We start from the raw sequence: 22,397 nt of genomic DNA, 5'->3' as shown, positions 1-22,397 counted from the left end.
ATGTGGTCACATGTCATCACACTTTGCAACCATATCACTTAGCAACAGAAATTTTAGTCCCAATGGCCGTCATAACCCAAGGACTACCTGTAAAGCATATGAGCGAAGTGGATTGCTCCAACAAGATTTAGGACTCATGTATCCAAAGCTGATCTTGTATGTAGGAGCTGATTTCTGAAAAGGTGCATGTACTGTATCGTTGTAGTATATTACCACCCTGTATCTCAGCTTTTGCCCCCAGAATATACTATGGTCATTTCCAACTCCCTGATGGGGATGGTTGATGGAAAGTTAGCATGAACAGTATATATAGTTACTGCTCATAGAGGATCACATGCATAAATGTATGTCATCCTTTAAAATAAGAGTTTGTTTAAAATATATATTACTGAAGAAGCTGTAAACCAAATTGTAATTCTTAATTTTCAGGTGCATAGCTTAGCAACTGACTTATTTTATCAGTATTTGTTCTTCCTTTTAAGGCAGAATTTTAAAGAGCCATCTTGAATCTCTGAGTGAGAAAGTCATTGGTTCTTTAGAGTGTAAAGTTGTTTCTTACAAACTGGGCTGATGAAAACCATGTCTCTGATTGATACAAAATGTCAGTGTTATGAACCTTACCTGTAGCTGTGTAGTTCTAAGGGTCTGTCCCTTCTGATACCATAAATGTTTGTGGTTGTTACAGAGCTTTGAGGTTGTGTGTCATGTCTCTTATCTTTTAATTAGCATGACTTTTATATAGACATTGTGGCAGTTATTTATTTATTCATTTGATATACACAGTTTTTCTTCTAGAATGTATAGTTACATAACACCCCCTATGTTAGAATGGCTGAAACATAATGATTGGGACAAAGTCATCCAGTGAACTTCCATATTTGAGAATGAATCTGTATTTGGGTCTCCTTAGTCCTAATCTGATCCTTTGCAAGGGCATGTTTCTCTATTCTTCCATAGCCAGCAAAGGGGAACTCCTAAATTTTGGTATAAAATGTAACTTTTCATTGCATTTCACTCTTCCTTACCTTTGACAGTTAACAGTCAGCTATTAAATTGAACTCTTTTAGGTTAAGGAAAACTATATCTCGTATGAATTTGATTTTTCCAAAGTCTATTGGAATCCTCGCCTCTCTACAGAACATTCGCGGGTTGTCAACCTTTTAAAGCCAGGAGACCTTCTCTTTGATGTCTTTGCAGGGGTGGGGCCTTTTGCAATCCCTGCAGCAAAGAAGAACTGTGTGGTATTTGCAAATGACCTCAACCCTGAGTCATGCAAGTGGCTCCAGCACAACTGTAAATTAAATAAAGTGGACAAAAAAGTCAAAGTCTTCAACATGGATGGCAGGAGTTTCTTGAAAGGGCCAGTGAAGGAAGAACTGGACAAGCATCTCTCTTCCAAGGAATGGAAGAATTCCTTGCATATCATCATGAACTTGCCAGCCATGGCAATTGAGTTCCTAGATGTCTTCAGGCATCTCTTGAATGGAGAGCCAGTCAGTGCTGAACTTCCTACAGTGCACTGCCACTGTTTTTCCAAGCATGATAACCCCACACAAGATGTTCAAGAAAGAGCTGAAGCTTTACTGGGAACTTCCTTAGATGGTCTCTGTTCTGTTAAATGGGTGAGAAACGTGGCACCCTATAAAGAAATGATGTGCATTAGCTTTCAACTCCCAGCTGAAGTGTTATACAAGCCGGTGTCTTCTCTGTCAGGTAAATTCAGCAGTAGAAAATATAGGAATTCTTTGTGGCTACATGGAGGCTTAGTAAAATTCTGCTACCTCACTCTTGTTCAGGGTATTTCTTGGCTTGAGATCTAAAGAGCATTAAGAGTCTCTTGCCTCAAATTGGCCTGACACACATACTGTACTAACCCATAATCTAGTTTATCAGCTTTGGTTTTATGTGATGTGTAAAACCAACCATTGTAAATTGTTAACATGGTTTATCCCTGAGTGTTAAGGGACCAGGCCAAATCATGTTTTAGTGAAATGGGCAGTTACTGATTGCCATTATAAAGGATTCCTGAATATCAGGATTGATCTTTCAGAAGATACATTGGGGGCTGGGGGTACCCCAGTGCTTATGTAGCCCTCTCCATTCTTTTTCAAGCCCCCTTCACTTGTTTTCTCCATACCTACTTTATGAGATATTTACTGTATATTGCTAACTGTTGTGTGTTATGAGTTTGAATGTAAGATTTTAATCTTGTTATCCAATTCTGACTTCAGAGTTTTTTCTATAACTCTTCTTTTTTCAACCACCACCTCTAATGGTATCCCACTTCTTGGCAACTCCTTGCTGTCTGCTTCAGCTTTCTGATCACCTGTGCTGGTCTATGACCGTAAAAAAGATTTGATTTGCCTCTCATCATGTGTATTCCCTGTCACACATGAAACCAAACTGCTTTAACTGTCACAACAAATATATGTGGGGTTTGATACTAGGAAAATCATCTAGCCAAAAACACACAATTAATGGTGCTTAGAGACTGTCTGAGATACTTAAGGTGTTATTAGGTTTGGATGGATGGATGGATGGATGGATGGATGGATGGATGGACGGACGGACGGACATGCCATTCAGATCTCATTATATCTTAAACTTATTGGTGCAGATGATCCACAGGAACCTGCATCTAAACGCCTGCGCCCAAATGAAAATTACATCGAAGAAAATCATCAAACTATCTAGAAGATATGTGGATCATGACTGAACAGAATTTTAATTCCATTTTTCAAGGTGAGCAAAGTACCTTGGATTTGCTGTGAAAGTGCAGTTATCGAATCCGTCTGAAAGTTGGTAATTGCAGCAACCATGCTCATGAGCTGATTGTACACTGATTATGTTTTAGTTCTTTTAAATTCTTCGATATATGATTGGGGTCCATTATTTAAATTAAATAATTTTTTATTTTCCCATAATTTGTAGTATTTTCTGTCCAAGCTTGTGTCCAGTTATTCATTCACTTATGAGAATTTATCATAAAATTAAAGGAACAAAATGAAATATTTTGGATGTAATTGCTCCTGTGAGGTCTCTGCCCAATCATAGATCCTGAGCAGCTCCTTGGTTTACTGATGAGCTAAGGGAGATGAAGTACAAAGGTGCCTAGAACAGCAGCAGTGAAAGACCAAATGTGGACATGACTGGTAAGAGCTCATTTTTGAGCCTACACAGTGGTATGGTGGTGAAGCATCAGTTCCTTTCTGCACATACTGCATCTTCAGACTTCCACACAGCAGCCTTTTTCAGAGTTACCCAGATCCTATTATGGAAAGATTAGAGGGACAAGCTAACTAGGCTCACCAAATGATTTTGCGGGGTTTTGTTTGTTTGTTTTTGGGGTGAATAAAGTCACTCATATCTGTTCTTCATTGGATCCTAGTTGGCAGAATCTGTTGGGTTTGGGATTTTTTTTGAGCTTATTGCTTTCAAGGAAATGGATAAAGTTCTCTGTGGTATGAGTATCACCACCTTTACAATGGTTTCTTTAGGCATTCAGGCAGTGTGAAGGGCAAGGCCTAGATTGCAGCAGTTTTCAGTGCATCTTTGGGGAAGGTTGGAGATCAGATGAAAGTTATAAAAAATAGCCAATTCAGAGAATAATTTTTTAGGGCTGGGGGCAGGTGGCATCTCAGCTACAGAGAATCCTAGAAGAAGCTGATTTATCCTTGCCAGTCATGATTCAGATCTGGACATGGGACAGAAGTGACACTGGTTGCCCTGGTTGATTATCTATTTCAGGACCATAGCAGTGCACCCCTTGGCCCTGTTAGACTTCTCAGTGGCTTTTAATACCATCAGTCATATCTTCCCGGACTATCTACATAGATTGGGAGCTAGGAACTGTGTGTTTCAGTGGTTTCCCCTCTATTTCAGTGGTTTCCCTGAAAGAACCTGAGCAGCAGTTCCCATTTACAGCCATCAGTTCCCGTTTACAGTCATGGGGCTGCTCTCAAGATAATGGCATGGAGCTCAGAATTCTCCATGCTGTTTAACAAATCTGTTCTGCTGTGTTTTCAGTCTAAGTTGATTGTTTGTTGTGTGCAGCTCTTTTTTTGTACTATTGTTTTAGGGATATATATGTATTATAAACTACATGGGGTTGGGGACAAAGAAGTTACCATGCAGGTGAAATGGACCAATCCTTATGGGAGGATCATTGTGGCAATTCTTAAGAAGGTGTAAGATCTATATCATGATTATTATCCCCCTCTTTAAATCCCTGACGTAGCCTCTTAAAGGAAGGAGAGACAAGACTTTACCATTTCCTGCTACTAATGACGCTATGATAAGCTATAAGACAACGGGAACTTTACAAGATTTACAAAATTTGCAACCTAGGGTAATTTGTGGTTCATCGTTCCTCTTTCTCTGCTTCCACTCCTACAGAAATGGAAGCAGAGAATGTGGAAATCCTCTCTTATAATCTGTCCAGAGAAGTTTTAATGCTGCATGAAATTTTATATATTATAAATGAAATGAAATAAAAACTGTTGAAGGATTAAAAACTCCTTCAGGGCTAGTATAACCCAGAGTATGATCCCTCTGTTACTCTCCCAAATACTATTTCCCTCAAAAGAGGAAATGGCTAGTTGGGGAAGTGATAGTTTTGCTCCTTCCAGAATATCTGCCATAAACAGCATAAGATCTTCCAGCCTACCCCTACACCTCCTCCCTTCATTTTCTTATAGAAAATACTAAAAATAAATACCTGACACCCCAAATAATTTGGAGGGAGATATATATACAGTTTCTGTTTTCCTGTAATACAAAATATAAGCTTCCTCCTTCTCTATTTTATCCTCCTAGCAACCATCTGTGAGCATTAACTAGCCCAAGATCACACGGGGAGTTTTAAAGCTAAGCAGGATCATGTCAGTTCTTTAGTTAAAAAATGTAGTCTAGCAGATATACATTAAGATAGTTTCATATGTACTTTTTCCTTATTATATATGTAGAAAAAAGGCATTTCACTGATTACTTTTCTGATAGTATACTTATCATACATATTTATATTTTATCTTTTCTTATTTCTCTATCTCGTAAGTGAATGAGCCCAAGATCACCAGTGCATTTCTTCCTACTCAAACATTTTGTCTTCTAAACCATATTGATTGTTAATGATGCACATTACCAAAAACAATGTGGTTTACATCTGCATATGTATGTATGTTCTGGACTTATAAACAACAAAACACAGTAGTATGCAGGTAATGGTGCAGGTCTACATTTCCAGGAGTACCTGAAGGGGAAGAGCTTCACTGCTCTAAGGTATTGCTCCCTGCCTGATTTAGCTTTATTCCCATAATGTTGTATATATCCTTTGTCTCACATTTATCCCATCAACAGCACTTCTAGGAAATATAATGGAAGCTAAGCATGGATAGGCCTAATCAGTATCTGAATGGGAGGCCCATGGAGTGGTCAGGTATTCAACAAACTAATCATCTTTAAAAACAACCAACTAGAAAAGGTAGAAAGGAAAAGGAGGTAATAAAGTCTGGATGTCTCTCAGATGGACTATGGGTGATTTACACATGAATCAATTAGTAATGATTTTACAGGTAGTCCTCAGTTAAGGATGGCAATTGGGACCAGGAACTCCATTGCTAAGTGAAGTGGTCATAAAGCACAACATCATGTGACTGTGCCGACTTATGACAGCAGTTCTAACAGTTCCAGTTGCCACTGTTAGGTGAATCCCATGCAGTCGTTAGGCATGACATCATGTGATTGCCATTTGTGACTTCCTGCTGGCTTCCCCATTGACTATGCTTGTCAGAAGCCGGCAGTGAAGGTCACAAATGGTGATTAAATGATTGCGGGATGTTGGACTGTCATAATTGCAAGTCAGTTGCCAAGAGCCCAAATCGCAATCACGTGACTGTGGGGACACTGCGACAGCCACAACTTCAAGGACTGGGCATAAGTCTCTTTGTTCAGCACTGTCGTAACTTTGAACAGTCGCTGAATGAATGGTTGTTAACCAAGGACTACCTGTATTCATAAACTGAGTTTTTCACTTCCTTGTTTATAAAAGCAATTGTATTTGTACACACACATCTGGTGTCTATATGCTCCTGTTTTAGAGGAAGGGGGAATTCAGGATATGAAATAAAGTATTAATTTGTAAACTAGGTGTGTGTTATGTCTAGAGAGGGCTTCTTGCATTTTGCTTAATTATATTCAAGTGCATCTTATATTACAGTTTGAAGCACAACCTCATCTTTTCCTAAGTTAATAAAGCAGTTGCTCTCAAGAACAGATGACTTATATGTATTTAATTCTGTAACAAAGTACAGAATTCATGAGTTTTTATGTTAGCTGGTGACATAATATTGCTGTGGGTTTATGGAATTGTAAATGTACTTCTGTTCCTGATATTACATGATTACTGAATTCCATTTTGCACATTTAGCTGGTGTGCTTCAAATACGTGAAATATTTTTCCAAATTAAATTTATTAGTCTTAAAAGTGCCATAATGTTCTTGGTTTTTTACCAACTGATTATCAAAATTTCATATATCATATGAAGTGGACTCTGGTCTAGAAAGCTGCTTCTGAAACACATTTGCTATTCTTCCAATATCATAAGATCTTCATTGTTTTTGCTGGAGTGTCCTAATGCAGTTATTTCTTATATTGATCCATAAATATTGATCCATCTGTTGGTTTGATTGCAATAAAGAACTGCCCAATAAGGGTCTCTGGAAACAGTGACTAACATCCCCAATGGAGAAAAATCAGAAGAATTTTGATAGTCTTCTAGAATTAAGAGTCATATTGGGACCCTTAAACTTTTCAAGGCTTAAGGTACTTACTTTAGGGCCATGCAGCAATCCAGATTCAGAGGGAAGAGGTGATTTGGAATGCACATGTTTATGTCTGTCAACGTCCCCTTAAATCAAACACATCTTTTCCTGGGATCAGAGAGTCCAAAAAAATATTCAGCTTCTTTAAAGAGTTGCCGATAGGTGCTGCATGAGCATCACCACATTCAGAGCATCACCTTAGAATCTGGATCGCTGTATAGCCCTACTTATTTTGCCTCTTACAACCCTCCAAAATCAAAGCAGGTATAAAATGTCAGCCCTCTCCATATTGAAGGAAAACTGATAGTCACTTGTGACTTGCAGATTGCTCACCTTTGAGCTATTATAAAATTCAGAGTTATTAATAGAGGTTACCTGAAGTAATTATGATAAAAGAACCTTGTCTCTTCAATGGTTGGACCTGTTAAAACTGGTAGCATGATCCTAGTCAAGCTATGTATACTGAGCTGAGCCTATGTTGCCCCTGTTGTGGGTGAATGCAGTGTGCATAGTCATCTTTACATCTTGGAGAAGGGTAAGTTATTAATTGACTGGGGACTTCTCAGCAGAAACAGACCCATTCTGTTGGGGCTGGTAAAAAACTGTACACAAAACTCCAGGTAGTTACATCTACAACTTCTGTATGTGCATTTGCTATTTATAGAGACAGGTACATAATTGCATATTTATAGAGTGACGGTGCAATCTCCAATGTCGTTCTGATTCCACTGTTCAGAACTCAAGGTGGAATATATTATGGAAGAAGTCAACATATCTCCAGTTCTTATATCATGTTTCAAGGAAGAAAAACGTAATTTGTTTGCATTAGAAGCTGGTTTAAGAGAAGAAAAGGCTTTTCTTCTATAGTGCAAACAGTTATACTATAAAGGTTTAATGAAAATAGCATTTCAGTGGTTTTGCAAATAAAAACCTGAAGTGGAGATATAGAAATTACAGGAAATAACAACAACAATTGGATTTATTTTTTAGAATTTTACTAGTCTGTTTCAGAAACCTTAAACACACAAAACAATTACTCACATCTTCCATTAACCTCTCAGGAGAGTGACATAAAGCATCCCACCCTCATCCGCAAACCACAGAAAAGAAAAAACCACATACACACCACCACCTTTTCTAAATAAAGTTTCTATATAGTGAGTTTTTAATACTTAAGCACAGCTGGCTTCACAATGTTTTTTTAAAAAGATAGATGACAGCAGTTTAGCCATAGTGCAGACGGCAACAATTTTCACCTGAGGTTTTGCGTGCTCTGCTTTGGTGTCTGTTACCCCCCAGCTAGCCAGGATGCCAAAACAGCCCACTGAAGGCATCTTGAAGGGCTCGATGACAGGCAAGGGAGGAAGTGTAGCCACCAGCAAGATCCTGTGGGGAAGCAGCTCGGACATGGTTTAGATACCTAGAACAAAGAGCAGCATTGTCTGAGCAAAGAAACATTTCATGCTCCACGACGGGAATTGGAAGAAAATCCAACTTCTCTGGGTCCCACTGCTGAACACATTTCTACAGACTGAGCCATTCTCAAAAGACTGGAATTGGAGACAGGAAAGACTGAACTCAATTTAGCAATCCTTGTTGGATTAAATTTATTTATTTTAAAACCTGACCTTTATGCTCTGGCAAGCACTCAAGATGGCTATAATTCATATAAACTGTATGAATTTGGTGTTTCATCTATGTAGGCTAGAGACTGAATTCTCTATATCAAAACGGCCACACCATATGCCTCTCTAACATTTCCTGAATCACTACAAAATAGTATAGTACAGTTTAAGTTGTTTCAAAATTGCTCCTGTCGTTTATGATTTTCATTTTCAAAAAACTTGATATGGCTTAAACACCTACGCCAGAAAAAGCCTAGTTACTGAAAACCTACATTTCTGTTTGAGCGCTCCAAAATCCAAAATGCCAGATACTTGCTGCAAGAAAAGCAGGGGGAGATGGAATGTCAGCTTCAGGTTTTGGAAATTCCATTGCTACAGGCTGGAAGACCAGTAGCGGCAGTTAACTGAACACAGTAGCAGTGGCAATGGCTAAAGTTACGGAATGCCTCTCAGGGTTCCAACGATCAGTTATTTCTTTAAAAGCTTCAAAAGACAAGTCATGGAGAAATGCTACATTTCACTGAAGGAAAGCAGAGCAGCAAAGACAGAAGAGCGAACTCTGCAAAAAAGCATGGCTGAGTCCACAGGGTGGAGGGTAGGAGTTTCTTAACTTCCTCTCCCCAAAATCCTCTGCGTCTTTGCACCCTGGCTCCACCTTCCTGCCTTTTTGGATAGTGGCTCAGTAGTTCTTGCTGCCACAATCTATCTTCCAAGGGGTGCCTCATCAGTTCAGTCATGGGGGATCTTCACATGCATGTAACTTGTGGACCTCTCCATTGACTCCTTAGATGTGGTCTAAGCCAGCAAAGGCAAAGGGCTTTGCAACTTCTCCTCCTTCAGGGAAAACTGCAAGCCATGGCTTTGGCACAACGCCAATCTTATTATGCAATTCAGTCTGTAGTCTCTGCCTTGGCACCACACAGGCTTCAAAACAGCAGAGAAGAAGAACACAATTAAACCCTCTGCTGCAGTTTATGCTATGATAGAAAGATTAAAGAGGCAAGGAGTTACTTTGGGATGGGGTTTTCTTTTTGGCCTACTTCTGGGTTAAAATATCTCGAAGTAAATAATAAAGAAATGAGAACCTTAACAGCAGGGGCTATTCTGTAAGCCAGATCTGAGGCCCATGAAACCTCTAGGCTGTCAGATGCATGTCTCTGCCATAAAGTGCTATCCTGCTTAAGGGGACAGCCAACTGTCTTAGGTCTTAAAAGACAGTATAGCAAATGAAAACCAGTTTCCACAGTTACAGTGCAAACTACCAAGATTAAGCTATTTTGATTCAGCCTATCTTGGTCCAACTTGCTCCTGGGAAGGTTTAGTCATTTCATCTCTTGACTTGGCAACTCAAACATAAACCTGCAATCCATCCATGGCCTCTTGTACATTATCCTGGGAAACCCCAAACAGCTGCTTGCTGGTTGGAAAGAACATTGGGACCACCAGTAAAACAACCCAAACAGTTAGTTTTCTTAATTTATAACAGCACAGAGTTTCCACAAAGGATGCATAATAAAACAAGTCAGCTTTTATAAATATATCTTAATGAAGTTGCCAGTATTGTAAGGATATACAATTGCAGTTGGGGAGGGAGGAGAAATGTCCTTAAAAAGAAGTAAATTTCCAAAAGTCTATTCCTTGCACTTAATAACCATAATAGGTATGTGCAACATTTCTAACTTGGTTCTTTTTGTGAAGATGTTAAACTGACGAACCTAGGAGGGCAAATATATTGGGTTTTTTGCTAAGATTAGTCATACTTCAGATTCCCAGGGAGGCAGTGGAAGGAGTCACATTATTGCTTAATATGGATGACACCAAGCCCACAATCCTCCATTTCCAGGGGAATAGAAACTCATTCTCACCCTATGACTGAACCACCAGAGTTCTGATTTTAAGAATTAAGTATTCTTTATACATCCAAAAGTTTTTCCCCTCACAATTGCTTTTGTTCTGTAAAGGAGAGGAGATACATCTACTTTCCAAAGAATAAACATAGATACAAATTCAATTTTCCTAATTCAAATTAAGTATCTTTTCACACCACCTGACTGCACTAAATAGGAACTGGTCAACTTATTAGAGAAGTGTACAAACCATCTCCACCCCCATGGAGCTACCCCAAGAATATTCTCTCTTGAGATGTAGCTCTCTCTGGGTAGTACCTTGATTTAAACCAAGGATTAATACTGTACTAGACCAGCACTTCCCCCCCTCACCTCCTAGGCTGAATTTCCCAACCTGGTACATGTGTTGAGATTGCAGGTATTCTTGATCCACCAGAAGGAAACATCAGCTAGCAGATTTTGTTGCTACATACAGCATTCTCTCTTCGTTGCTTTTCTGTTTGAAGTTGGTACTTGAGTGGCAAGATGGTTGGATTAGGTTCCTTCACCCAAATTATTATACAGAGGAATTATTTATACAACACTAGAAGGAGAAATCTATACCTGGTATATACCAATGGATTGCTTTTAAGGATTATAGTCTTGGGGAGGGAGAGTTCTGTTCATAATACAATTTTCCAGGATTTTTTCATTTTTCTTTTATTTTTTAATAATATTACATTTTTATTAAGGTTATTAGTATTAAGATTATTAGTTTTAATGTTACATTACATTGTTAATACTGCTTTGTGTATAACAGTAGGGTTTTCCAGTGCTTCAGATTCAGTTCCAAAAAGGTCCTTCAGAATATGCAAGGGCACTAATGTATCGGGGGACGCGGTGGCGCAGCGGCTTAATGACGCTGAAAGTTGCCGGCCAGAAATGGTCGACGCTTCAGCGGTTCAAGTCCAGCCTTCGCGTTAAACAGGGTGAGCTCCTGTTTCCTCCCCAGTTCCTGTAAACCCAACAGTTCGAAAACTCACGTGAGTAGATAAATGGGTACTCTCACTCCGGTGGGAGGAAAAATGCTGGCGGCGCCTTGCAAAAAGGAGTCGGGAGCAGTTGCCGGTAAGCGCGAAAAACCGTGCGCGCCCAAAAAGGGCGTGAAGCAACGGAAACCCCGCCTCCTGCGCTCACCAGCTGGGCTCTGCTCTAAGAAGGAGGCTCTGGCAAACCACTTCCGAAACAATTGCCTTGAAAACTGCAAGGACTCGTCCAAGCAGTCACTGCAGAGTCGGTAACGACTGAGCGCAGATAAAAAACAACAACAACTAATGTATCATCTGTTGCTGTATTGTTCTTTATGGTAGCTGGGTCACACATGAAACTATGTTGTTTCCATATACATTTAAATGGCAACAGAGTGCTGCAAAATCCATGCTTTCCAATCTGCACATTACTTTGAAAGATGCAAATATGGTCAGTTCACTAGCAAATACAAACTTGGAAAAGATTTGCTGTATATCCAAAACCAATAACCAAGACGAGAAGAGAAGAGAAGAGAGAATAAACAAAGATACAAAGAACTTCATCCAAATGAACATATTCAGGGAAATAATGTGTAATGGCAAATAACAACATTGCATAATCAAATATTATGTGGTCTTTTATATATCAGAATATAGTAGTACAAAAGGCAGGTGATAAAACACTGGAAGTACAACTGCTTTTAAACATGTGCAGCATGGGAACTTATGGGGGCGGTATGGCGAACTAGCATGTCTCTGAATAAGCGGAGATGATGGTGGCGGCAGAAACCAAAGAACCAGCAAGTAGACCGGTCCTATGAAACCTTTCCAGATAAGGAGAGGATGGGAGATTACCTACATGTGCTCCAGACAGCTGCTCTTTGCGAAAAGACCACATGGCAGTGGTCTCCCATGGGTTTGAGCACCAGTAGATGAGGGGAAGCCACCATGCTCTCAACTGTGGCAAAGCCTTTTAAAGCAGGGTTCCTCAACCTTGGCAACTTTAAAACGGGTGGACTTCAACTTCAACTCCCAGAATTCCCCAGCCAGTTCCCAAGGTTGAAGAACCCTGTTTTAAAGGACATTGGGTTTACTAATCTCACTTTCTAATCACTTTTGGAAATTACCTATTTAACTATCTTAAAGCTATTAGAGATCTTCGAAACAACAAGTCTGAAAAGCCACCTGGTGTGTTTACCTTCATTCCTGAATTTTAAAAAAATTAACCATAAGCTTAAGAATTTAAATAATTTGAAATAAAAAGCAAAAAGCAAAATAGGACTCAATTTACCTTCTCTCATGTGTTGCTCCTGAGCCAGATTTTCCCAATTTTGTGCGTGTCTCTTTCATTTTTCTTACCTAGATTCATTACTTTTCTCTGTGTTAAATTTCTATTTCTTTCCACCCACTGTTCTAGCCTAAGTCTTTTTTATTTTTTCCCCATTCCTCCCAGGTATTAGCCACTCCTCCTAGCTTTGTATTGTCTGTAAATTTGGCAAGTGTTTCTTCAACTCCCTCTATATCATTTATAAAAATGCTGAAAAGCACCAGGCCCAGGACGGAGCTCTGTGGCACCCCACTCCAGATGTCTTTCCAGGTAGAATTGATACCATTTATAACTACTCTTTGAGTATGATCCTTGAGTCAATTGTGGACTACTAGCGGTTGAGTTGTCAAACCCATATTTGATAATTTGGTTAATAAGGAGATGAGAGACTTTGTAAAAAGCCTTGCTAAAGTCAAGATATCCTACATTGATGGTATTTCCCCAATCAACCAGTCTAGTAACTCTATCAATAAAGGAGATCAATGGTTAGTCTGGCATGACTCGTTCAGCATAAATCCATGTTGGCTCCTGTTAATGAATTCCTGTCTAAGTGCTCACAGACTTGCTGTTTGACAATCTGCTCAAGGACCTTGTCCAGTAGTGATGTCAAGCTTCCCCTGGGTCCTGCTTCCCCTTTTTGAAAATTGGAAAGGATCCTGACAGATACTTGACCATCACCATTTAAATCCAGCCTTGATTTTACCAATTATTACTCATACTACAAAATTATTCATTTAAATACACTAATTAAAATGTACATCCAAGGAATTGGTTACCATATTTTAAAAAATTACATATGATGCAAATATTTATATTTAAAGCAAAGTGCAGGTTGGATATAGGAAGGTCAAGAGTTGGGGGGGGGGTCTTTTACAGACCAGTCCAGAGATCTGGATATCCTTATGCAGGCAACCTGTGTTTTGTATTGCCCTGACACCTAAACTAAAGAATCCATTATGGATTCTGGACAATAAATGAAGAACTGAAAGTTATTTTATAGAAAGAGTCACCAGGATTTGAAAATTGATTTTGATGAAAAATGATTGAAAAAGTAAAGTATATTAGTCTAGAGAATAGTTTTATCCTAACTGAATTTAAAATCTGAAAGTCTATCGTACAGAAGATGGAGTTTTTAATAAAGAATTGACCAATAGAACTGATTTCAAAGTTTTTTTTTTAAGTTATGTATAAAGTAGTGTATGAATGCAGTGAAAGCAAGGATGATTTCCAAAGATAGAAAAGGTATAGAGAGGTATAGTGAATGGTGTTGGTGTAAACTAAGTTTAGCTGTGTCCTTTTCTTTTTCTTATCTCATGCCTATAGCTTCTTTGGTTGACTACAGTGGGGCAAAAAAGTATTTAGTCAGCCACCAATTGTGCAAGTTCTCCCACTTAAAAAGATGAGAGAGGCCTGTAATTTTCATCATAGGTATACCTCAACTATGAGACACAAAATGGGGGGAAAAATCCAGAAAATCACATTGTCTGATTTTTAAAGAACTTATTTGCAAATCATGGTGGAAAATAAGTATTTGGTCAATATCAAAAGTTCATCTCAATACTTTGTTATATATCCTTTGTTGGCAATGACAGAGGTCAAATGTTTTCTGTAAGTCTTCACAAGGTTTTCACACACTATTGCTGGTATTTTGGCCCATTCCTCCATGCAGATCTCCCCTAGAGCAGTGATGTTTTGGGGCTGTCGCTGGGCAACACGGACTTTCAACTCCCTCCAAAGGTTTTCCATGGGGTTGAGATCTGGAGACTGACTAGGCCACTCCAGGACCTTGAAATGCTTCTTACGAAGCCACTCCTTCGTTGTCCATGTGGTGTGTTTGGGATCATTGTCATGCTGAAAGACCCAGCCACGTTTCATCTTCAATGCCCTTGCTGATGGAAGGAGGGGTTCACTCAAAATCTCACGATACATGGCCCCATTCATTCTTTCCTTTACACGGATCAGTTGTCCTGGTCCCTTTGCAGAAAAACAGCCCCAAAGCATGATGTTTCCACCCCCATGCTTCACAGTAGGTATTGTGTTCTTTGGATGCAACTCAGCATTCTCTCTCCTCCAAACACGATGAGTTGAGTTTAGACCAAACGTTCTACTTTGGTTTCATCTGACCATATGACATTCTCCCAATCCTCTTCTGGATCATCCAAATGCTCTCTAGCAAACTTCAGACGGGCCTGGACATGTACTGGCTTAAGCAGGGAGACACGTCTGGCACTGCAGGATTTGAGTCCCTGGCGGCGTAGTGTGTTACTGATGGTAGCCTTTGTTACTTTGGTTCCAGCTCTCTGCAGGTCATTCACTAGGTCCCCCCGTGTGGTTCTGGGATTTTTGCTCACCGTTCTTGTGATCATATTTACCCCACGGGGTGAGATCTTGCGTGGAGCCCCAGATCGAGGGAGATTATCAGTGGTCTTGTATGTCTTCCATTTTCTAATTATTGCTCCCACAGTTGATTTCTTCACACCAAGCTGCTTGCCTATTGCAGATTCAGTCTTCCCAGCCTGGTGCAGGTCTACAATTTTGTTTCTGGTGTCCTTCAACAGCTCTTTGCTCTTGGCCATAGTGGAGTTTGGAGTGTGACTGTTTGAGGTTGTGGACAGGTTCTTTTATACTGATAACAAGGTCAAACAGGTGCCATTACTACAGGTAATGAGTGGAGGACAGAGGAGCCTCTTAAAGAAGTAGTTACAGGTCTGTGAGAGCCAGACATCTTGCTTGTTTGTAGGTGACCAAATACTTATTTTCCACGATTTGCAAATAAATTCTTTAAAAATCAGACAATGTGATTTTCTGGATTTTTTCCCCCATTTTGTGTCTCATAGTTGAGGTATACCTATGATGAAAATTACAGGCCTCTCTCATCTTTTTAAGTGGGAGAACTTGCACAATTGGTGGCTGACTAAATACTTTTTTGCCCCACTGTATTTCTTACTAGTTTTGTGCACTCTGCATATTGCTTATCCTAAAAAAGAATATGCGATGAGTATGTATGTGTGTACCAATGGAACAATCAATCTTGGGAAATTCTGTGCTATATTAGCTTCCACCTGCTCTTCCAGCAAGAACTGTGTCCAGATCAATTCCTGATTGTGAGTCTCTTCTTTCAAGAGGCTCATGCTATCCAAAGCCAAAACTGGAACCATCCTGGAATCAGCTAGTATCTGAATCAACAGCCATTCCATCTTGCTGGGATTAAGCCTGACCCTATTTTTTTCCCCTTCCAAATCCTAAAAGCTTCCAAGTAACAGATCAAAATTCCCATCTCATCTCCTGTGTAGCCCATTAGTGGAGATATACAACTGAGGATCAGCAGCATATTGATGATACCTCATACCTGTGCCAATGGATGACCTCTTCCAATACTTTGTGTAAATTTATTTTCTATTTATTAATAGTAGATCATAATTTTGTAATTTTAATTGATTTTAACTGTTTTGTAAACCGCCCAGAGTCATTCAATGAGATGGGCGGTGACAAATTTGATATATAAATAAATACATAAAAAATACTGAACAGATTTGGAGTACTGACACTGCAATATCCTGAGTGCCAAGGGGTAGGCTCAAAACTGAGCTTGTATCCATGTGCAGTCACATTTGTTCCTTGTTTTTCCCCACTGCCACTCCAGATACCTCTAGAGGCTCAATGAAAAAGGAAACACTTTTGGGAACAGCAGCTTTATTGCTTCCATATTCCAGAGGCTGACTAGGCACAAGACTGAACTGCCCTCCAAATTGCCAGGAAACTTCCCAAATGTCCTCTGTAGATCCAATTGAGTCATAAGGCATCTGAAACAGACCATCCTAAATAATCCTTTCTCCTTGTGAAGATTAGTAGTTCTGGTCAGCCCCATGGATTTTAGAAAGTGTCTGTCTCTGATTAATTGTAATGTTCCCTATCACCAGATCACATTTCAATGTATTATAATATTAATTATTATAATTAATTATAATTATAATTATTAATCATAATATTAATTATTACTAAAGCATAACAATGAAGAAAGGAGCACAGAGCATAATGTATTCCTTTTAATCCTATCCATTATAGTCCTACTTATTTTTCCATCTTGCCCCTTGCCCCACCTCAAATTTCTGAGAACGTGGAGGACAAAATCATTCTGGACAATGAAAAACTGTACCTGCTTCTGCTATAGTTGCATCCAGGATTGCAGATCCTGCATTATAAGCAAGGTGTTAGTCTCAATGTTTTTCAAAATCCCTTTGAAACTTAATATATTATTTTTTAAAACCTTAAAATCAGGGCCTCATCATTCAGATAACAGTCCTTAATAATTAGTTAATCCAATTTTTCCTACATAACAAGTTTTAGAGCAGCATAAAGTACAAAATTTTGCCTGAAGATTTAAAACTCTACCAACAGTAAGATCGTTCTTTGTTTCTTAAGAGAGTCTGTGTCCTCAAACCACACAATGGAAGTTTTTGCACTTTTTCACATCAAATCCACATCTGTGTTGTTTCAATTTTTTATGATCATCACATTTCTGAATTAGATTTCTGAGGTTGCTGGCATTTATTGCAGCATCAGTGACTAGACAGAGTATGCTGGCTTTTATAATTTGAAGGAAACTGGATGCATTTGTTAGCAAATTAAGCACATTGAAATGTGTAGCTAAGTGATTTTTTGAAGGCCAATAAACCTTGAAAAAAGGAAGACTGTCTGCTAAGTACAGTACAGAGGATTTTCCCTTCCCCATAGATTTTGTTTATAGTGAGAGCAGAACAAGCCCTTTGGTTTGGAAAACTATGTCACAGAAAGAAAATTGCTATTACTTTTCATCAGGGTAAAATAGTAAGACAGCCTCTACTTTGAACTTTGTCCAAACAAGCTTTTTGGTGACCTTTTACCCCAGTAAAAATCCTATGATATTATGGCCTAGAGGGATTTCATCAATACTTCTTGTTAAAGGTGAGCAGCCCAGTAAAGATAGGTGGTTTCAGGTGGCAAAAAACATGGCTAGGTCCCCCATTCTATGTTATTTTAGCATACAGTAATTAAACTTATATAAAAACAGCAACAATGACCTTTAGTTCAAACACTGATCAGATACCTCTGCTTGTGCATGTCATTCTGGGATAAAGCAAAAGGGGAAAAACTAGTACTTCCACAGTATATGGAAATTTGCTATGTCATGAGCACCAACTAATCTTTTCTTCATTCCTTCTTTGTTTTTTAACTCGCGGAGAAGCATACAAATATTCAGCCCATCACCAGAAAGACTCAGGTTCAGGAAAAAAAAATTCCAACTCAGCACTTCTGAATATAAAAACTATGTTCTTATCTATATACTACTAAAACTCTCCTGTCTGTAACCTTCAACTGAGCAAAACAGTGCATCGTAGGGCAACAATTTTTGAACCAAGGTATCTCAAATGGTCTAACTTACGGAATGCATCCAAAATCTGGGACCCATGACTCCCATGGGATTGAAATTTAGAGAATTTGTGGCCACTTCAGCACTGCTGCGTTGCCGTGGTCAGCCCAGGTCACCTGTATCCCCAGCCTCTTTCCCATCGCCCTCTGTCCCCTGCACCCAATCAACTGATGGCAAGGCCTGATGGGCAAGCAGCAGTTGGCTGCTTTTGGAAACAAGGCAGAAATCTGAAATCTCTTAATGGCAGTGGGCATTGAGGGAAGGATAAGGGAGTGACAGATGCCTGCTGGTGAAGTAGAACTGGCTGGGCTGGGGGTCGATGGGTGAGCCCTCTTCCTCCCTTGAGGGAGAGGGCCCTTGAGGACACACATGAGTAGGGGTCCAGTTTTCCTCATGGTCCGTGGCTCCCTTTGTTCCACCTCCAGAGCAAAGTGGCAGGCAGTTCCGCAGGTCAGCTGAGGAAGGGGGGGCTTCAATGGAGCTCTCCTGGGGGTTGTGAGGGGAAGGCAAATGGTGCAAACCTATATTACATGTGGAGAGGGAGGGAGGGAGGATTTCTGATGCTCCCTGCCAGCTTCCCACAAGCAAAGTCAATAGGGAAGCCAGCAGCAAGTTGTAAGTCGCTCCCACTCCCACTGCTTTTTTGCCTTTGGTCATTCTGTTTCTCTGTTTAGGTAAGGAAATACCTCTGAAACAATAGCCCAGCAGGTCACAGGTTGTCTAGTCCATTCTCAAAAACATTTGATCATTTGTTGTTGTTTAGTCGTTAAGTCGTGTCCGACTCTTCGTGACCCCATGAACCATATTGCGCCAGGCCTTCCTGTCCTTCACTGCCTCCCTGAGTTTGCTCAGTTTCATGCTCATTGCTTCAGTGATGCTATCTAACCATCTCATCCTCTGCCGTCCTCTTCTCCTTTTGCCTTCAATCTTTCCCAGCATCAGGGTCTTCTCCAAAGAGATCTCTCTTCGCATTAGGTGACCAAAGTATCTGAGCTTGAGTTTCATTATCGATCCTTCCAATGAGCAATCAGGGTTGATTTCCTTTAAGATTGACTGGTTTGACCTCCTAGCAGTCCAGGGGACTCTCAAGAGTCTTCTCCAGCACCACAGTTCAAAGGCATCAATTCTTCGGCGCTCAGCCTTTTTTATGGTCCAGCTCTCACAGCCATACATTACTACTGGAAAAACCATAGCTTTGACTATGCGGATCTTTGTCGGCAAGGTGACGTCTCTGCTTTTTAATATGCTATCTAGGCTTGCCATAGCTTTCCTCCCAAGGAGCAAGCGTCTTTTAATTTCATGGCTGCAGTCTCCGTCTGCAGTGATCTTGGAGCCCAAATAAATGAAGTCTGTTACTGCTTCCATTTCTACCCCTTCTATTTGCCAGGAATTGATGGGTCCAGATGCCATGATCTTAGTTTTTTTAATGTTGAGTTTCAAGCCAGCTTTTGCACTCTCCTCTTTCACCCTCATCAAGAGGCTCTTTAGTTCTTCTTCACTTTCTACCATTAGGGTGGTATCGTCCACATATTTGAGGTTGTTGATGATTCTCCCTGCAATCTTAATTCCGGCTTGTGATTCTTCCAGCCTGGCATTTCTCATGATGTACTCTGCATATAGGTTAAATAAGCAGGGTGACAGTATACAGCCTTGTCGTACACCTTTCCCTATTTTGAACCAATTGGTTGTTCCATGACCGGTTCTAACTGTTGCTTCTTGGCCCGCATACAGATTTCTTAGGAGACAGGTAAGGTGGTCTGGTACTCCCATCTCTTTAAGAATTTGCCACAGTTTGTTGTGATCCACACAATCAAAGGCTTTTGCATAGTCAATGAAGCAGAAGTAGATATTTTTCTGGAACTCTTGTGCTTTCTCCATGATCCAGCGAATGTTGGCGATTTGGTCTCTAGTTCCTCTGCCTCTTCGAAACCCAGCTTGTACATCCGGTAGTTCTCGGTTCATGTATTGCTGAAGCCTAGGTTGTAGGATTTTGAGCATAACCTTGCTAGCATGTGAATTGAGTGCAATTGTGCGATAGTTTGAGCATTCTTTGGCATTGCCCTTCTTTGGAATTGGAACATAAACTGACCTTTTCCGATCATTAGCAGACACTTATTGGTTAGAATGAAATTGGTCATTATAGATAGGAGTTGACATAAATTCTCCTTCATAGGACATCTTAATGGAGTTATTTGGTGTTAAATCTCCCTTTGAAGCCCACAAAAGTGCAAAAACAGGGCTGGACATCCTCTCACGGGACATTATCACTATGCCACACTTACCCCTCAGAAGCCCCCAAAGTGAAAAAGTGCACCCCCATCCAAAAACATTTGCCCACTTCTGTTTTATCAATTTAAATTTATCAATTTACTTTAATCAACTATATAAATACTCCTATATACACCCAGAGAATACAATGACTCTTCTAGGATGGCACATGCCTGTTGAGATAGACAGAGACAGAAACAGAGACAGATGCAACATCTAGAAAAAAGTGTTCTCTTTTCTGTCAGAATTATTGCTTTATATATGCAAATGTATGCAGACTTAATCCATTAAATACCATACAATTAAACTAGCTGTAGTTTTTAAGAGATTGTGCACAGAGCTGGCAGTTTCTGTTTTAAGGACAGGCAATGCTTATTCAATTATAATGCAAGTCTGAGAAAGTTATTTAGATTCAGAGGCTAACTGGTCACCACATGCTCCACATTTTCATTTCTGTCCTACATGACCCAAACAAGATAGCAAAGCAGTTTTTCATAAGAATGTGGATAATGGCAAAAGTCTTCCTTCTACCCAGTCCTCACTTGTGGTTCTCATTATGCAGATGGACCAGTTACAATCCATCTGCAAGTATTTGGCATACAGATGTCTCTCCTCCAATCTGCTCTCCAGATGTCTTATGGGTAGCATGGGAAAGATAAGATTCATTCATCAGTTGTTTGATATTAAAGTTGTTCATACATTAGAAAACCTTACTTCTTTCCTGATTTATCTTCAACAGCACACTTTGGAAGGGAGGGAATTATAACAGATTTTTTTAAATGGGAAAGAAAATATTAAAATATTGCTAAATCCTTAAAAATGTAGTTTCCCTGCCTTTTTTCCCCATGTTGATTTGCAAGGAATCCTCTTCCCTTCCACTACAGTGACTTAAAGAAGATACACAACACTCCAAATGAAGTCAGTTATAGATTTAATTCTGGACCTCAATAACCAAACTGACAAGAAATCTTAAAAACACTTCCAAACAGAACTCAGGTATGTGCTTTGCCATATTACCAACAGAAGTGAATTCTGCAAGTATTATTACTAACTAGACAACCCGTGACCCTTTGGGTCACAGTTTCAGAGGGAGGTGGGAAAGAGGTCAGGGATACGCCCATGACGATCACGTGACCTGGGCTGACTGCAGCAGCACAACAGTGCTGAAGCTACCACAAATGTCCCAAATTTCAATCACACAGGAGTCATGGATCCTGGATTTTGGACATATTCTGTAAGTTAGCCCATTTGAGGTATCTTGGTTCAAAAATTGTTGCTCTGTGACGCATTGTTTCGCCCAGTTGAAGGTTACAGACACGAGAGTTTTAGTAGTATGTAGATGATGGTTTATAGCAACTTTCGTCCAGCTATGTTGAACTACAGCTTCACTGGTTATCCTGGCTGACTATTATAGTAGGCATCAGGTTTGAGAAAGATGATACATAAAACATCATCAATTTACCTTATACTTTACATGGTATCTAAGCTGAAAGACTTGTTTCTGGATCCAAGGCACTTTTTCCACAAAGTTTCAATAATGAGGATAAAAACAGAAATAGGAAAGGAACAGATAAGGTAGAGATGGGGTGAACATGGATAACTACAACAACATATTTTTAGATTCCATTTAAATTCTAGATCAGAATTTCCCAACCTTGGTGACTTCCAAGTGTGTGGACTTCAACTGCCAGAATTCTCATCAATGGCCATTCTGGCTGTGGAATTCTGGGATTTAAAGTCTACACACCCACAAATGACCAAGATTGGGAAACACTGTTCTAGATGGGTACTGAAAGATTAATCTCACAGCTTTAAGTGAAAAAATGAATTTGAGGAGCAATCTGAAGAGAAAAATGGTGCTGCACACATTTTCCAGGGGGAATTTCTAGGCACAAGAAAATACAAAGGAAATGAGGCAAGGCCATTTTAAAAAAAGGCTTTTGGATTGAACAGCATGGTGACTTTAGAGGAAGGAAAATTGCAGGCACATGGCATGATATGAAATAGATAATCTGGGATTGAAACATTTCAAAAATTAGAATAAGGAGCTTGTGTTGGATATAGAAAGGATAGGAATCCAAGTAAGGATTCAAA

At 39.7% G+C, this 22,397-nt stretch overlaps 2 protein-coding genes across 8 annotated transcripts in view; one reads left to right on the top strand and one right to left on the bottom strand.

Annotated features, from left to right (window-relative positions):
• Positions 1-22,397, top strand: part of TRMT5 (tRNA methyltransferase 5) — a 49,568-nt gene that overhangs the window by 8,384 nt on the left and 18,787 nt on the right. For 4 of the 7 annotated variants that reach the window (XR_015797664.1, XM_088149732.1, XM_088149731.1 and 1 more), the window contains exons 4-5: positions 1,068-1,713; positions 2,618-2,742. Coding sequence is in view for 6 of the 7 variants with exons in the window: in XM_088149732.1 (XP_088005858.1) it covers positions 1,068-1,713; positions 2,618-2,694 (723 nt within the window). In the remaining variant the exon portion in view is untranslated. Of the gene's footprint in view, positions 1-1,067; positions 1,714-2,617; positions 6,632-22,397 lie in introns of those variants that run through there. The other 3 variants (XM_015889526.3, XM_025172157.2, XM_025172158.2) reach the window with 1 other exon arrangement.
• The window catches only part of MNAT1 (MNAT1 component of CDK activating kinase), a 151,396-nt gene continuing 136,791 nt past the window's right edge, over positions 7,793-22,397 (bottom strand). Inside the window, exon 8 of the mRNA XM_088149733.1 lies at positions 7,793-8,239. Coding sequence (XP_088005859.1) covers positions 8,119-8,239 — 121 coding nt within the window. The 3' untranslated portion in view covers positions 7,793-8,118. The remainder of the gene's footprint in view (positions 8,240-22,397) is intronic.

Source organism: Python bivittatus, unplaced genomic scaffold (assembly GCF_059951505.1).
Source record: "Python bivittatus isolate LINGU-HERP-01145 unplaced genomic scaffold, Pbiv_v1 ctg000580_np1212, whole genome shotgun sequence".
Classification (NCBI taxonomy): Eukaryota; Metazoa; Chordata; class Lepidosauria; order Squamata; family Pythonidae; genus Python; species Python bivittatus.
Note: the sequence above shows the minus strand (reverse complement) of the source record. Positions and strands in the feature narration are given on the sequence as shown.